Source organism: Bombina bombina, chromosome 1, assembly GCF_027579735.1.
Source record: "Bombina bombina isolate aBomBom1 chromosome 1, aBomBom1.pri, whole genome shotgun sequence".
Classification (NCBI taxonomy): domain Eukaryota; kingdom Metazoa; phylum Chordata; class Amphibia; order Anura; family Bombinatoridae; genus Bombina; species Bombina bombina.
Genome location: NC_069499.1, coordinates 74146775 through 74164559, shown reverse-complemented (window position 1 = coordinate 74164559; position 17785 = coordinate 74146775). Strand labels below are relative to the sequence as shown.

At 40.8% G+C, this 17785-nt stretch overlaps 1 protein-coding gene across 2 annotated transcripts in view; it reads right to left on the bottom strand.

Moving 5' to 3' along the window:
* WARS1 (tryptophanyl-tRNA synthetase 1) overlaps positions 1-17785 on the bottom strand; it is a gene marked incomplete in the record, with an annotated part of 157837 nt that overhangs the window by 74736 nt on the left and 65316 nt on the right. For both annotated transcript variants that reach the window (XM_053697450.1, XM_053697451.1), the window contains 1 exon segment: positions 15002-15102. In XM_053697450.1, the coding sequence (XP_053553425.1) occupies positions 15002-15102 (101 nt within the window).

Here is a 17785-nt window from a genome sequence, read left to right as displayed (position 1 = left end):
GCATGCACAGTTGTAATGGTCTTAGATGAATGCGTGCAAAAGGAACTATGTCCATTGCCGCTACCATCAACCCGATCACTTCCATGCACTGAGCTATGGAAGGAAGAGGAACGGAATGAAGTATCCGACAAGAGTCTAGAAGCTTTGTTTTTCTGGCCTCTGTCAGAAATATCCTCATTTCTAAGGAGTCTATTATTGTTCCCAAGAAGGGAACCCTTGTTGACGGAGATAGAGAACTCTTTTCCACGTTCACTTTCCATCCGTGAGATCTGAGAAAGGCCAGGACTATGTCCGTGTGAGCCTTTGCTTGAGTAAGGGACGACGCTTGAATTAGAATGTCGTCCAAGTAAGGTACTACAGCAATGCCCCTTGGTCTTAGCACAGCTAGAAGGGACCCTAGTACCTTTGTGAAAATCCTTGGAGCAGTGGCTAATCCGAAAGGAAGCGCCACGAACTGGTAATGCTTGTCCAGGAATGCGAACCTTAGGAACCGATGATGTTCCTTGTGGATAGGAATATGTAGATACGCATCCTTTAAATCCACCGTGGTCATGAATTGACCTTCCTGGATGGAAGGAAGAATAGTTCGAATGGTTTCCATCTTGAACGATGGAACCTTGAGAAACTTGTTTAAGATCTTGAGATCTAAGATTGGTCTGAACGTTCCCTCTTTTTTGGGAACTATGAACAGATTGGAGTAGAACCCCATCCCTTGTTCTCTTAATGGAACAGGATGAATCACTCCCATTTTTAACAGGTCTTCTACACAATGTAAGAATGCCTGTCTTTTTATGTGGTCTGAAGACAACTGAGACCTGTGGAACCTCCCCCTTGGGGGAAGCCCCTTGAATTCCAGAAGATAACCTTGGGAGACTATTTCTAGTGCCCAAGGATCCAGAACATCTCTTGCCCAAGCCTGAGCGAAGAGAGAGAGTCTGCCCCCCACCAGATCCGGTCCCGGATCGGGGGCCAACATTTCATGCTGTCTTGGTAGCAGTGGCAGGTTTCTTGGCCTGTTTTCCCTTGTTCCAGCCTTGCATTGGTCTCCAAGCTGGCTTGGCTTGAGAAGTATTACCCTCTTGCTTAGAGGACGTAGCACTTTGGGCTGGTCCGTTTCTACGAAAGGGACGAAAATTAGGTTTATTTTTTGCCTTGAAAGGCCGATCCTGAGGAAGGGCGTGGCCCTTACCCCCAGTGATATCAGAGATAATCTCTTTCAAGTCAGGGCCAAACAGCGTTTTCCCCTTGAAAGGAATGTTAAGTAGCTTGTTCTTGGAAGACGCATCAGCCGACCAAGATTTCAACCAAAGCGCTCTGCGCGCCACAATAGCAAACCCAGAATTCTTAGCCGCTAATCTAGCCAATTGCAAAGTGGCGTCTAGGGTAAAAGAATTAGCCAATTTGAGAGCATTGATTCTGTCCATAATCTCCTCATAAGGAGGAGAATCACTATCGACCGCCTTTATCAGCTCATCGAACCAGAAACATGCGGCTGTAGCGACAGGGACAACGCATGAAATTGGTTGTAGAAGGTAACCCTGCTGAACAAACATCTTTTTAAGCAAACCTTCTAATTTTTTATCCATAGGATCTTTGAAAGCACAACTATCCTCTATGGGTATAGTGGTGCGTTTGTTTAAAGTGGAAACCGCTCCCTCGACCTTGGGGACTGTCTGCCATAAGTCCTTTCTGGGGTCGACCATAGGAAACAATTTTTTAAATATGGGGGGAGGGACGAAAGGAATACCGGGCCTTTCCCATTCTTTATTAACAATGTCCGCCACCCGCTTGGGTATAGGAAAAGCTTCTGGGAGCCCCGGCACCTCTAGGAACTTGTCCATTTTACATAGTTTCTCTGGGATGACCAACTTGTCACAATCATCCAGAGTGGATAATACCTCCTTAAGCAGAATGCGGAGATGTTCCAACTTAAATTTAAATGTAATCACATCAGGTTCAGCTTGTTGAGAAATGTTCCCTGAATCAGTAATTTCTCCCTCAGACAAAACCTCCCTGGCCCCATCAGACTGGGTTAGGGGCCCTTCAGAAACATTATTATTAGCGTCGTCATGCTCTTCAGTATCTAAAACAGAGCAGTCGCGCTTACGCTGATAAGTGTTCATTTTGGCTAAAATGTTTTTGACAGAATTGTCCATTACAGCCGTTAATTGTTGCATAGTAAGGAGTATTGGCGCGCTAGATGTACTAGGGGCCTCCTGAGTGGGCAAGACTCGTGTAGACGAAGGAGGGAATGATGCAGTACCATGCTTACTCCCCTCACTTGAGGAATCATCTTGGGCATCATTGTCATTGTCACATAAATCACATTTATTTAAATGAATAGGAATTCTGGCTTCCCCACATTCAGAACACAGTCTATCTGGTAGTTCAGACATGTTAAACAGGCATAAACTTGATAACAAAGTACAAAAAACGTTTTAAAATAAAACCGTTACTGTCACTTTAAATTTTAAACTGAACACACTTTATTACTGCAATTGCGAAAAAACATGAAGGAATTGTTCAAAATTCACCAAATTTTCACCACAGTGTCTTAAAGCCTTAAAAGTATTGCACACCAAATTTGGAAGCTTTAACCCTTAAAATAACGGAACCGGAGCCGTTTTTAACTTTAACCCCTTTACAGTCCCTGGTATCTGCTTTGCTGAGACCCAACCAAGCCCAAAGGGGAATACGATACCAAATGACGCCTTCAGAAAGTCTTTTCTAAGTATCAGAGCTCCTCTCACATGCGACTGCATGCCATGCCTTTCAAAAACAAGTGCGCAACACCGGCGCGAAAATGAGACTCTGCCTATGCTTTGGGAAAGCCCCTAAAGAATAAGGTGTCTAAAACAGTGCCTGCCGATATTATTATATCAAAATACCCAAATAAAATGATTCCTCAAGGCTAAATATGTGTTAATAATGAATCGATTTAGCCCAGAAAAAGTCTACAGTCTTAATAAGCCCATGTGAAGCCCTTATTTACAATCGTAATAAACATGGCTTACCGGATCCCATAGGGAAAATGACAGCTTCCAGCATTACATCGTCTTGTTAGAATGTGTCATACCTCAAGCAGCAAGAGACTGCACACTGTTCCCCCAACTGAAGTTAATTGCTCTCAACAGTCCTGTGTGGAACAGCCATGGATTTTAGTGACGGTTGCTAAAATCATTTTCCTCATACAAACAGAAATCTTCATCTCTTTTCTGTTTCTGAGTAAATAGTACATACCAGCACTATTTCAAAATAACAAACTCTTGATTGAATAATAAAAACTACAGTTAAACACTAAAAAACTCTAAGCCATCTCCGTGGAGATGTTGCCTGTACAACGGCAAAGAGAATGACTGGGGTAGGCGGAGCCTAGGAGGGATCATGTGACCAGCTTTGCTGGGCTCTTTGCCATTTCCTGTTGGGGAAGAGAATATCCCACAAGTAAGGATGACGCCGTGGACCGGACACACCTATGTTGGAGAAATAAAGTTCCGCTTTTTTGGTTCCTATCGCATCGCGCATGTGCGAAACTCCGTGAACGAGATTGAAGATTCTGACCCAGGATTGAATTATGATTGGCGGACAGCTTAAAAGAGAAGGGAGATACGCAACGTTGGTGGGAGTTAGGCGGCCATATTTTGAGCAGATTAACGCATGTATTGTGAAGGATTACTTGAAGAAGGATAGAGGTAATAGAGAAGGGAGGCGGTGCAGGTGGATCTTCGTTTGGGTTTTAAAAATATGGAATCATGTTGTGTTGGGTGTTGACTGTCCCTTTAAAGGAACAAAAATCACCCTGAGATTTTTATATAAAATGTTAAGCTGGAAATGCACATTACATACTTGTCAAAGCAAACCCTGCTACATATATTTATACCAACATAATTACAGTGGCTATTCTTGTTGTTTACTGTCCCTTAAAGGTTCAGATGTACTTCCTGTTAAAGGGACACTGAACCCAAATTTTTACTTTCATGATTCAGATAGAGAATACCATTTTAAACAACTTTCTAATTTATTATCTAATTTGCTTCATTCTCTTGATATTCTTTCCTGAAAAGCATATCTAGATAGGCCCAGAAGCTTCTGATTGGTGGCTACACATAGATGCCTCATGTGATTGGCTCACCTGTGTGCATTATTTCTTTAACTAAGGATATCTAAAGAATTAAGCAAATTAGATAATAGAAGTACATTAGAATGTTGTTTAGAATTGTAGAATTTAGAGTTGTATTCTCTGTCTGAATCATGAAAGAATTTTTTTGGGTTTAACGTCCCTTTAACTTCAATAACATTTTTTCATTCAAAAATATTTAACACGTATATAAAAATTGTGCTCTTTAATAAGAGTGATACATATTAGAGAGCTTTGTTAAAGAGATATTCTAATGCAAAAAATGACATGCTCTTATTCATACAAAGGAGTTAAACACATAGGTACAACCTCAATTGGAAGCTTCAATGTTTTACGGTCATTGGTTGAATGACTGACACACATTTACCTGTGCGAGTCTGAAAATTGTAGATTTTCCAGTTCTGAAAATTAATAGAGCCACATGCCTGGCTTTACAAGCCTAAACCGGACATACAGTATCCCACAAAAGTGAGTACACCCCTCACATTTTTGTAAATATTTTATTATATCTTTTCATGTGACAATACTGAAGAAATTACACTTTGCTACAATGTAAAGTAGTGAGTGTACAGCCTGTATAACAGTGTAAATTTGCTTTCCCCTCAAAATAACTCAACACACAGCCATTAATGTCTAAACCGTTGGCAACAAAAGTGAGTACACCCCTAAGTGGAAATGTCCAAATTGGGCCCAATTAGCCATTTTCCCTCCCCGGTGTCATGTGACTCGTTAGTGATAAAATGTCTCAGGTGTGAATGGGGAGCAGGTGTGTTAAATTTGGTGTTATCGCTCTCACACTCTCTCATATTGGTCACTGTAAGTTCAACATGGCACCTCATGGCAAAGAACTCTCTGAGGATCTGAAAAAAGAATTGTTGCTCTACATAAAGATGGATTAGGCTATAAGAAGATTGACAAGACCCTGAAATTGAGCTGCAGCACCATGAGCATATCCAGAGGTTGTCTTTGGGAAATATACGTTTGAGTGCTGCCAGCATTGCTGCAGATTTTGAGGGGGGTAAGGGTCAGCCTGTCAATGGCTGTTGTCCCAGAAGGAAGCCTCTTCTAAAGATGATGCACAAGAAAGCCCGCAAACAGTTTGCTGAAGATAAGCAGACTAAGGAAATGGATTACTGGAACCATGTCCTGTGGTCTGATGAGACAAGATGAACTTATTTGGTTCAGAATGCCAACATGTACTGTGACATACTGAAGCAGAGCATGGTCCCCTCCCTTTGGAGACTGGGCCGCAGGGCAGTTTTCCAACATGATAATGACCCCAAACATACCTCCAAGACGACCACTGCCTTGCTAAAGAAGCTGAGGATAAAAGTAATGGACTGGTCAAGCATGTCTCCAGACCTAAACCCTATTGAGCATCTGTGGGGGCATCCTCAAACAGAAGGTGGGGGAGCGCAAGGTCTCTAACATCCACCAGCTACGTGATGTTGTCATGGAGGAGTGGAAGAGGACTCCAGTGGCAACCTGTGAAGCTCTGGTGAACTCCATGCCTAAGAGGGTTAAGGCAGTGCTGGAAAATAATGGTGGCCACAAAAAATTGACACTTTGGGCCCAATTTGGACATTTCCACTTAGGGGTGTACTCACTTTTGTTGCCGAGTTATTTTGAGGGGACAGCAAATTTACACTGTTATACAGGCTGTACACTCACTACTTTACATTGTAGCTAAGTGCCATTTCTTCAGTGTTGTCACATTAAAAGATATAATAAAATATTTACAAAAAATGTGAGGGGTGTACTCACTTTTGTGGGATACTATATATCTCGCCATAATTTGTAGTTTATCTTACATTTCCTGCTGAAGCCAAAAAATGAAGATGTTGTTAACACAATGATAATGGCAAGTCCTGCTGTATCCAGACTTAAGTCCAAATAAGAGAAGTGTCCACTGGCATTCAGATATCCTATAGAAAGACTGCAAAAATGTTGTAACTACACTGTGTTTACTATCAGTTTGCTCCTACAACACAACTGTATTTAGAAATGCAGGATATGGCTCCAGACAGCTGAATTACGCTTTTTTCAGCGTCTGATTTATTTGCATGAATTTGCACAGATCTTTGTTTATTGCACTTTTACACAAATAAATAAGGTGCTATTGCACTTCCAGAAGAAGAAATACGGCTTTGGCTATTTTCAGAGACGGATTTCTGTTTGTGAAAGTGCAACACAGACCTTAGTGTGTCGCACTTTAAAGAAGAAATATGTCTCAGAATGTCGCTAGTGGCCTCCATCTTCCCCATTTGTTTCCTTACGAATCTTCAGAATGCACATGCCTACTGAAACCAGCCGAATGCGCTACCTGCAGCCATATTCAGTTTGTAAATGAGCGTGTGTGATTGATCTTGTCACTTTATAGGGGGCGGACAGGCAAGAGAAGAAGTTTCTGAGGCTAAAGCAGTGGCTTGATTTTTCAATGCACATAAAATTACAAAGTGTATTGCAATAAAATGCTAGGGTTGCACTGCTCCAGCATACTACTGAGTTGTATGTACCTTTAACTGGTCAACTGTTTAATAGCCCTTTTGTAAAAAACTTTTTTTTTTTTTTTAGCTGCATCAGCATCAAGTTTGTCTTGTCACTGAGTGTTTTGCAGCTGCCTGTAATGATAGCGCATGCGACTCTCAAAATCCTAATACGCTGCACAGATGAATACTTGACTGTCAACTTCCTGATTGGCTATGAAACTTTACAGAATACATTCAGAATGGTACATCATGTTTTATTTTACATATTACCTTACAAAAGGAATACATATGTTAAAGGGATAGTCTAGTCAACACTAAACTTCCATCATTCAAATAGATCATGACATTTTGAGCAACTTTCAAATTTACTCCTATTAATTTTTCTTTTGGTATCTTTATTCGAAAAAACAAAATTTATGCTTACTTGATAAATTTCTTTCTTTTGCGATGTACCGAGTCCACGGTTTCATCCTTACTTTTGGGATATTATCCTTCCTAACAGGAAGTAGCAAAGAGAGCACCACAGCAGAGCTGTCTATATAGCTCCCCCCTTAACTCCAACCCCTCAGTCATTCGACCGAAGGCCAAGGAAGAAAAGGAGAAACTATAAGGTGTAGAGGTGACTGAAGTTTTCAATAAAAAATACTATCTGTCTTGAATAGACAGGGCGGGCCGTGGACTCGGTACATCGCAAAAGAAAGAAATTTATCAGGTAAGCATACATTTTGTTTTCTTTTGCAAGATGTACCGAGTCCACGGTTTCATCCTTACTTGTGGGATACCAATACCAAAGCTTTAGGACACGGATGAAGGGAGGGACAAGACAGGAACCTAAACGGAAGGCACCACTGCTTGCAAAACCTCTCTCCCAAAAATAGCCTCCGAAGAAGCAAAAGTATCAAATTTGTAAAATTTTGAAAAGGTATGGAGCGAAGACCAAGTCGCAGCCTTACAAATCTGTAGTAGTAGTATATATATATATATATATATATATATATATATATATATATATATATATATATATATATATATATATATAGTAGAATGAGCTGTAATCCTTTCAGGAGGCTGCTGTCCAGCAGTCCCATAAGCCAAACGGATGATGCTTTTCAGCCAAAAGGAAAGAGAAGTCGCCGTAGCCTTTTGACCCCTACGCTTTCCAGAATAGACAACAAAGAAGATGTTTGACGAAAATCTTTGGTTGCCTGCAAATAAAATTTCAAAGCACGAACTACGTCCAAGTTGTGCAACAGACGTTCCTTCTTAGAAGAAGGATTAGGACACAGAGAAGGAACAACAATTTCCTGATTGATATTCCTGTTAGTAGTAACCTTAGGTAGGAACCCAGGCTTGGCACGCAAAACAACCTTATCAGCATGGAAAACAAGATAAGGCGAATCACATTGTAAAGCAGATAGTTCAGAAACTCTTCGAGCTGAAGAGATAGCAACTAGGAACAAAACTTTCCAAGATAAAAGCTTAATATCTACGGAATGCATGGGTTCAAACGGAACCCCCTGAAGAACTTTCAGAACTAAATTTAAACTCCATGGCGAAGCAACAGGTTTAAACACAGGCTTAATTCTAGCTAAAGCCTGACAAAAGGCCCGAACGTCTGGAACATCTGCCAGACGCTTGTGCAACAGAATAGACAGAGCAGATATCTGTCCTTTTAGGGAACTAGCTGACAATCCTTTCTGCAATCCCTCTTGTAGAAAAGACAAAATCCTAGGAATCCTGATTTTACTCCAGGAGTAGCCTTTGGATTCGCACCAAAAAAAAAATCACGCCATATCTTATGATAAATTTTTCTAGTAACAGGCCTTCGAGCCTGAATCAAGGTATCTATGACCGACTCAGAGAAACCCCGCTTTGATAGAATTAAGCGTTCAATCTCCAAGCAGTCAGTTGCAGAGAAATTAGATTTGGATGCTGGAATGGACCTTGAATGAGAAGGTCCCGTCTCAGTGGCAGAGTCCATGGTGGTAGAGATGACATGTCCACCAGGTCTGCATACCAAGTCCTGCGTGGCCACGCAGGAGCAATCAAGATCACCGAAGCGCTCTCCTGTTTGATTCTGGCAATCAAACGAGGAAGGAGAGGAAATGGTGGAAACACATAAGCCAGGTGGAATGACCAGGGTACTGCTAGAGCATCTATCCGTACTGCCTGGGGATCCCTTGACCTGGATCCGTAACAAGGAAGTTTGGCGTTCTAAAGAGACGCCATCAGATCCAATTCTGGTGTGCCCCATAGCCGAACCAGTTGAGCAAACACCTCCGGATGGAGTTCCCACTCCCCCGGATGAAAAGTCTGAAGACTTAGAAAATCTGCCTCCCAGTTCTCTACTCCTGGGATATAGATCACTGACAGATGGCAAGAGTGATCCTCTGCCCATCGGATTATTCTTGAGACTTCTATCATCGCCAAGGAACTCTTTGTTCCGCCCTGATGATTGATATAAGCCACAGTCGTGATGTTGTCCGACTGAAACCTGATGAATCTGGCCGAAGCCAGCTGAGGCCATGCCTGGAGAGCATTGAATATGAGCTTTCAGGGAATTCCAGACTGCACCCCAGCCCAAAAGGCTGGCCTCTGTCGTCACTATAACCCAATCTGGCCTGTGGAAACACATCCCCTGGGACAGATGATCCTGTGACAACCACCAAAGAAGAGAGTCTCTGGTCTCTTGATCCAGATTTATCTGAGGAGATAAATCCGCATAATCCCCATTCCACTGATCGAGCATGCATAGCTGCAGTGGTCTGAGATGCAAGCGAGCAAACGGAACTATGTCCATTGCCGCTACCATTAGACCGATTACCTCCATACACTGAGCCACTGACGGCCGAGGAATGGAATGAAGAGCTCGGCAGGTGGACAAAATCTTTGATTTCCTGACCTCCATCAGAAATATTTTCATGTCCACCGAGTCTATCAGAGTCCCTAGAAATGAAACCCTTGTGAGGGGGGAAAGAGAACTCTATTTTTACGTTCACCTTCCACCCGTGAGATCTTAGAAAAGCCAACACTAAGCCAGTGTGGGACTTGGCTAGTTGGAAAGTCGACGCTTGAATTAGAATGTCGTCTAAATAAGGCGCCACTGCTATGCCCCGTGGCCTTAGAACCGCCAGAAGGGACCTTAGCACCTTTGTGAAGATTTGTGGCGCCGTGGCCAACCCGAAGGGAAGAGCCACAAACTGATAATGCTTGTCCAGAAAGGCGAACCTGAGGAACTGGTGATGATCTTTTTGGATAGGAATGTGTAGATATGCATCCTTTAAGTCCACGGTAGTCATATATTGACCCTCCTGGATCAATGGTAAGATAGTCCGAATGGTCTCCATCTTGAAAGATGGGACTCTTAGGAATTGGTTTAGGATCTTGAGATCTAGAATTGGTCTGAAAGTTCCCTCTTTCTTGGGAACCACAAACAGATTGGAGTAGAACCCTTGCCCCTGCTCCACTTTTGGGACTGGGCAGATCACTCCCATGGTAAAAAGGTCTTCTACACAGCGTAAGAACGCCTCTCGTTTTGTCAGGTTTACAGACAATTGAGAAAGATGGAACCTCCCCCTTGGAGGAGAATCCTTGAAATCTAGAAGGTATCCCTGGGTTACAATTTCTACTGCCCAGGAATCCTGAACGTCTCTTGCCCAGGCCTGAGCAAAGAGAGAGAGTCTGCCCCCTACTAGATCCGGTCCCGGATCGGGGGCTATCCCTTCATGCTGTCTTAGTGGCAGCAGCAGGCTTTTTGTTTACCCTTGTTCCAAGCCTGGTTAGGTCTCCAGGTTGGCTTGAGCAAAGTTCCCCTCTTGCTTTGCAGCAGGGGAAGAGGAAGCGGGACCACCCTTGAAGTTTCGAAAGGAACGAAAATTATTTTGTTTGGTCCTTGTCTTATTTGACTTATCTTGAGGGAGGGCATGACCCTTCCCTCCAGTGATGTCTGAAATTATATCTTTCAGTGCAGGCCCGAATAGGGTCTTACATTTGAAAGGGATGGTCAAAAGCTTAGATTTAGATGACACATCAGCCGACCAGGACTTAAGCCATAACACTCTACGCGATAAAATGGCAAAACCTGAATTCTTTGCCGCTAATTTAGCAAGATGAAAAGCGGCATTTGTAATAAAAGAATTAGCTAACTTAAGAGCCTTAATTCTGTCCAGAATATCATCTAGTGGGTTCTCCATTTGAAGAGCCTCTTCTAGAGCCTCAAGCCAAAAGGCAGCTGCAGTGGTTACAGGAACAATGCACGCTATACAGTGAGTGCAGAATTATTAGGCAAATGAGTATTTTGACTACATCATCCTCTTTATGCATGTTGTCTTACTCCAAGCTGTATAGGCTCGAAAGCCTACTACCAATTAAGCATATTAGGTGATGTGCATCTCTGTAATGAGAAGTGGTGGGGTCTAATGACATCAACACCCTATATCAGGTGTGCATAATTATTAGGCAACTTCCTTTCCTTTGGCAAAATGGGTCAAAAGAAGGACTTGACAGGCTCAGAAAAGTCAAAAATAGTGAGATATCTTGCAGAGGGAAGCAGCACTCTTAAAATTGCAAAGCTTCTGAAGCGTGATCATCGAACAATCAAGCGTTTCATTCAAAATAGTCAACAGGGTCGCAAGAAGCGTGTGGAAAAACCAAGGCGCAAAATAACTGCCCATGAACTGAGAAAAGTCAAGCGTGCAGCTGCCAAGATGCCACTTGCCACCAGTTTGGCCATATTTCAGAGCTGCAGCATCACTGGAGTGCCCAAAAGCACAAGGTGTGCAATACTCAGAGACATGGCCAAGGTAAGAAAGGCTGAAAGACGACCACCACTGAACAAGACACACAAGCTGAAACGTCAAGACTGGGCCAAGAAATATCTCAAGATTGATTTTTCTAAGGTTTTATGGACTGATGAAATGAGAGTGAGTCTTGATGGGCCAGATGGATGGGCCCGTGGCTGGATTGGTAAAGGGCAGAGAGCTCCAGTCCGACTCAGACGCCAGCAAGGTGGAGGTGGAGTACTGGTTTGGGCTGGTATCATCAAAGATGAGCTTGTGGGGCCTTTTCGGGTTGAGGATGGAGTCAAGCTCAACTCCCAGTCCTACTGCCAGTTTCTGGAAGACACCTTCTTCAAGCAGTGGTACAGGAAGAAGTCTGCATCCTTCAAGAAAAACATGATTTTCATGCAGGACAATGCTCCATCACACGCGTCCAAGTACTCCACAGCGTGGCTGGCAAGAAAGGGTATAAAAGAAGAAAATCTAATGACATGGCCTCCTTGTTCACCTGATCTGAACCCCATTGAGAACCTGTGGTCCATCATCAAATGTGACATTTACAAGGAGGGAAAACAGTACACCTCTCTGAACAGTGTCTGGGAGGCTGTGGTTGCTGCTGCACACAATGTTGATGGTAAACAGATCAAAACACTGACAGAATCCATGGATGGCAGGCTTTTGAGTGTCCTTGCAAAGAAAGGTGGCTATATTGGTCACTGATTTGTTTTTGAATGTCAGAAATGTATATTTGTGAATGTTGAGATGTTATATTGGTTTCACTGGTAAAAATAAATAATTGAAATGGGTATATATTTGTTTTTTGTTAAGTTGCCTAATAATTATGCACAGTAATAGTCACCTGCACACACAGATATCCCCCTAAAATAGCTATAACTAAAAACAAACTAAAAACTACTTCCAAAACTATTCAGCTTTGATATTAATGAGTTTTTTGGGTTCATTGAGAACATGGTTGTTGTTCAATAATAAAATTAATCCTCAAAAATACAACTTGCCTAATAATTCTGCACTCCCTGTAGGTTGAAGAAGAAAACCTTGATGAACAAAAATTTTCTTTAGGAGACCCTCTAATTTTTTATCCATAGGATCAATGAAAGCACAACTGTCTTCAATAGGTATAGTTGTACGCTTAGCCAGAGTAGAAATAGCTCCCTCCACCTTAGGGACCGTCTGCCATGAGTCCTTTATGGTGTCAGATATGGGAAACATTTTCTTAAAAACAGGAGGGGGAGCGAACTGAATACCTGGTCTATCCCACTCCTTAGTAACAATGTCCGAAATCCTCTTAGGGACCGGAAAAACATCAGTGTAAACAGGAACCTCTAAATATTTGTCCATTTTACACAATTTCTCTGGAACTACAATAGGGTCACAATCATCCAGAGTCACTAAAACCTCCCTGAGCAATAAACGGAGGTGCTCTAGCTTAAATTTAAATGCCGTCATATCTGAATCAGTCTGAGGGAACATCTTTCCTAAATCAGAAATCTCTCCCTCAGATAGCAAATCCCTCATCCCTACTTCAGAACATTGTGAGGGAATATCGGATAGAGCTACTAAAGCGTCAGAAGGCTCAGCATTTGATCTTAACCCAGAGCTACTGCGCTTCCCTTGCAACCCTGTCAGCTTAGATAAAACCTCTGTGAGGGTAGTATTCATAACTGAGGCCATATCTTGCAAGGTGAAAGAATTAGACGCACTAGAAGTACTTGGCGTCGCTTGTGCGGGCGTTACTGGTTGTGACACTTGGGGAGAACTAGATGGCAAAACCTGATTACCTTCTGTCTGAGAATCATCTAATGCCAAACCTTTATAAGTCAAAATATGCTGTTTGCAATTTATAGACATATCAGTACAAGTGGGACACATTCTAAGAGGGGGTTCCACAATGGCTTCTAAAAAATTGAGCAATGAGTTTCCTCAATGTCAGACATGTTTAACAGGCTAGTAATGAGGCAAGCAAGCTTGGAAAACACTTTATTTAATGAAAAAAATACAATTAGCAAAAACGGTACTGTGCCTTTAAGAGAAAAAAAAGGCAGACACAAACTGCAAAACTGTTTAAAATAACTCCAAATTTTCTGAAATTTTTACAGTATACCTCTCAAGCTTTAGTAAGATTGCACCACAAATATTAAGGTAATTAACCCTTAAATGAGAAAACCGGATTAAAATTTTTAAAAAACCCGGTAAAACCCTTGTCAGTACCCTGCCACAGCTCTGCTGTGGCGTCTACCTGCCCTCAAGGATCAAGAATGTGGAAATGAAGCTTCGATTAGGCCCTTAGAAGTGCTCCAGGACCCTTCTGTTGTGGCTTGCTGCTTGCCTATGCAAAACAAATGCGCAACTGAGGCGCGAAAATAGGCTCCGCCCCTCTCACTCGATGTTGCTGGGGCCTACACAGAAAGTTACAAAACGATCTTTGAGCCATGTGGGTTATAAAAAACCCCCAAATAAACCAAGTGAATCCTCCAAACAGAAGTCCCAAATAAAATAAACACAGTTCTCCCAGACACACAAACGTTTGTTCCAATATAACATACAAACTGAGTACCCATAAAATTAGCCCTATATGCAAGCTAGTAATACCCTACTAATACTAGTATTACTGCTTACCCTTCCCCTAATGGGGATACTTACAGCCTTTCTGTAGTTATCCAAGTCTCTGCAGAAAAAAGGGCTGAACAAACCTCATTGCTGTATAGCAAGAAACCGTTCCTCACACTGAAGTTTTCCTGTACTCCTCAGCTTCTGTGAGAACAGCAGTGGACCTTAGTTACAAATGCTAAGATCATCATCCTCCAGACAGAAATCTTCATCTATGTCCTGCCTGAGAGTAAATAGTACAACACCGGTACCATTTAAAAATAACAAACACTTGATTGAAGATAAAATAAAACTAACAGTTTAACACCTCTTCTCTTTACCCTTCCTGCTTAGAGCCAGCAAAGAGAATGACTGGGGGGTGGAGTTAAGGGGGGAGCTATATAGACAGCTCTGCTGTGGTGCTCTCTTTGCTACTTCCTGTTAGGAAGGATAATATCCCACAAGTAAGGATGAAACCGTGGACTCGGTACATCGCAAAAGAAAGTAAGAATTTATGCTTAGGAGCCTGCCCATTTTTGATTCAGCGCCCTGGGTAGTGCTTGCTGACTACATTAAGACACCAATAAGCAAGAGCTACACAGGGTGCTGAGCCAAAAGTGGTCCGGCTCCCAAGCATATATTCTTGCTTTTTCAAATAAAGATACCAAAAGAACAAAGAAAAATTAATAGGAGTAAATTAGAAAGTTATCTATCTATCTGAATCATGGAAATTTAATTTTGACAAGACTATCCCTTTGATTGTGCTAGTGATTAGCTCATAGATATAAATGATGTTCATTTCCCTTTAATATATGTGCAGTTTATAAAACGTATTTGATGTCCGGTTAATATCATGCTGGTAGTTTAGTAACAGATTTACCATACAAAGTATTGTACATATCTGATAATGTAGTTGTTGTAAGCACATATAAGTAAATAAGAGATCATATCTGCAGAATGTAAAATGAAAAAGCAGGAATCCATCTTACCGATGCAGTCACTATCTGTAAAGCCAAAGATTCCCTTTACTTGATTGAACGTCACATGTTTTTGAACCTTCACAATATTTTTGTAAAATCCTGAACTATTTCTAAAAACCAGAAGAAAATGACAAAGATTATTTCCTAATGTATGCAAACTATTTATGCAAAAGCATTTGTCTTAGCAAATGTTCATAATATCTATAGCAGCAGCACAAGGCGTTACACAAGGTTTAACAATGTATCTGTTTACACTGCTTAGTGCTATAATGATGAGAATCCCAGGAACCAACAAATAAGCGCTCATAAAAAAAAAATGTCTCTTGCTTTTAAAACTAATTTAAAAGCAGCTACTAAACATATCTAGATATGCTTTTCAGCAAAGAATATCAAGAGAATGAAGCAAATTAGAAAGTTGTTTATAATTGTATGCTCTTTCTAAATCATGGAAGAAAAAAAATTGGGTTTCATGTCCCTTTAATACTCACCATGCTGCTGTTTTTCCACCTGAGCCTGCTGCATTCTTCAGAGCATACAGGTACCAGTTGGTGAAGTCCTGCATTTTCCTACTGGGTGCCTACAGCATGGCACTCACATATTTTTGCGCCCACTGACAGAAGTGGTGCACATTCACAGTTCAATGATGGCTTTGGTCAGTATCACACACTTAGCACACACACACAACCCATACATATAACACACACATTATATCTATATACAGTATATATATATATATATATATATATATATAGATATATATAAATATATATAAAAGAACACATGAAAAATAGAGAGCAATGCAGCCACTGCAACAATGTAAAGTTCTTGCTTTGTATCTAGCACAAATACAGCTGTATCTGGAATGCGCACCGCCTCTGTTATAGAGTGCAACAGTACATAAACTCCAAGATGGTGGTGCCCAGTATGAAGAAGCAGAGACCAGCAACACCTAGGGGTTAAAATAACTGAAGAGAGCTGCAGGCACAGCAGCATAGTGAGTAGTAACAAACTACTGTAGTTGTACTCAGTTTAAGACCTGACTTCCTGGGTTGCACAAAAAAAATCTACCTATTTCCAAAGCATTAAAGGGATATTACACAGTGCTCCTTTGGTAAAAACAAATATGTAAAATCAAAATAAATATAAAAAGAAAACAATTGTGTAAAAAAAAAAAAATAGCACTTAGAAATTCTCAGCGTAGCCCCTGCCCCCAATGTGATAAGAGCATAGAACTTTCAAAACCTACGTTTTTACTACATTTTGTGTGACCTCTTAAACAAATTGGAACATTGCCTTTCAGATGGAACAGAACAAAAAAGTAGTATGTCCCTTTAACATCAATAGGCAGAATTAAAGGAATAGTCAAGTCAATATTAAAGGGACAGTCTACACCAGAATTTTTATTGTTTTAAAAGATAGATAATCCCTTTATTACCCATTTCCCAGTTTTGCATAACCAACAGTTATAATATACTTTTAACCTCTGTGATTATCTTGTATCTAAGCCTCTGCAAACTGCCCCTTTTTTCAGTTCTTTTGACAGACTTGCAGTCTAGCCAATCAGTGCCTGCTCCCAGATAACTTCTCGTGCATGTGCACAGTGTTATCTATATGAAATACGTGAACTAACACTCTCTAGTGGTGGAAAACTGTTAAAATGCAATCTGAAAGAGGTGGGCTTTAAGATCTAAGAAATTAGCATATGAACCTCCTAGGTTAAGCTTTCAACTAAGAATACCAAGAGAACAAAGCAAAATTGGTGATAAAAGTAAATTGGAAAATTATTTAAAATGACATGCTCTATCTGAATCATGAAAGTTTATTTTGGCCTAGACTGTCCCTTTAAACTTTCATGACTCAGATAGAGCATGCAATTTTAAGCAACTTTCTTATTTACTCCTATTATCAAAATGTAGCCACCAATCAGCAAGCGCTACCCAGGTGCTGAACCAAAAATGGGCAGGCTCCTAAGCTTTCATTACTGCTTTTTTAAATAAAGATACCAAGAGAACGAAGAAAAATTGATAATAGGAGTAAATTAGAACGTTGCTTAAAATTGCATGCTCTATCTGAATCACAAAAGAAAAATTTGGGTTTAGTATCCCTTTAAAAAAAGTCCATCATTTTAAGAGGCCTGGCCTATAGCTGTACAACATGTAAAGTGAAATTAACCTTTTGTTAAACCGTCAAATACCAACCAGTGGCTAAAGCAGCATCTGGGTCTGGTAAGTTTTTTTATGCTACATTAAAGTGAGATTAAACACTAAATAAATGTTAGATCTGATAATATAGTCAAAACAAAGCTCAGCCTGAGAATTAGAAGCAGACGTGTTCTTAAAAATTATATTCGTTCTTTAAAAATTGGGAAAAAAAATAAATAGCAATAGGCGCTGTCATTCCTTCTTTGCTGAGGCCAATGAGGGACACTTATAAATGGATCACATGAGAGTTAAACCGATAAAAGTGTGGAATATGAGTTATAAGTAGGGAGTAAATAAATAACAAAGTATTCGAAAAATGAATTTTTTATACTACATATAATTAAACATTTTATAGTACAATCTCAAAGTGTTTAACGTCCCTTCAAAATCCTGTTGACAATAAGCAAACACTATTCGCCATGCTGGACTAACTTCTTCACATCTAACCACAGGCAATCCTTATGTTATCCCAACTTTACTGGATAAAATGTACTTAAAGTGACAGTCACGTCAAAATTAAAACTTTAATTTTTCAGATAGAGCATATCATTTTTTTTTTTTTTATATTGTTTATTTTATTACCAACAAAGAG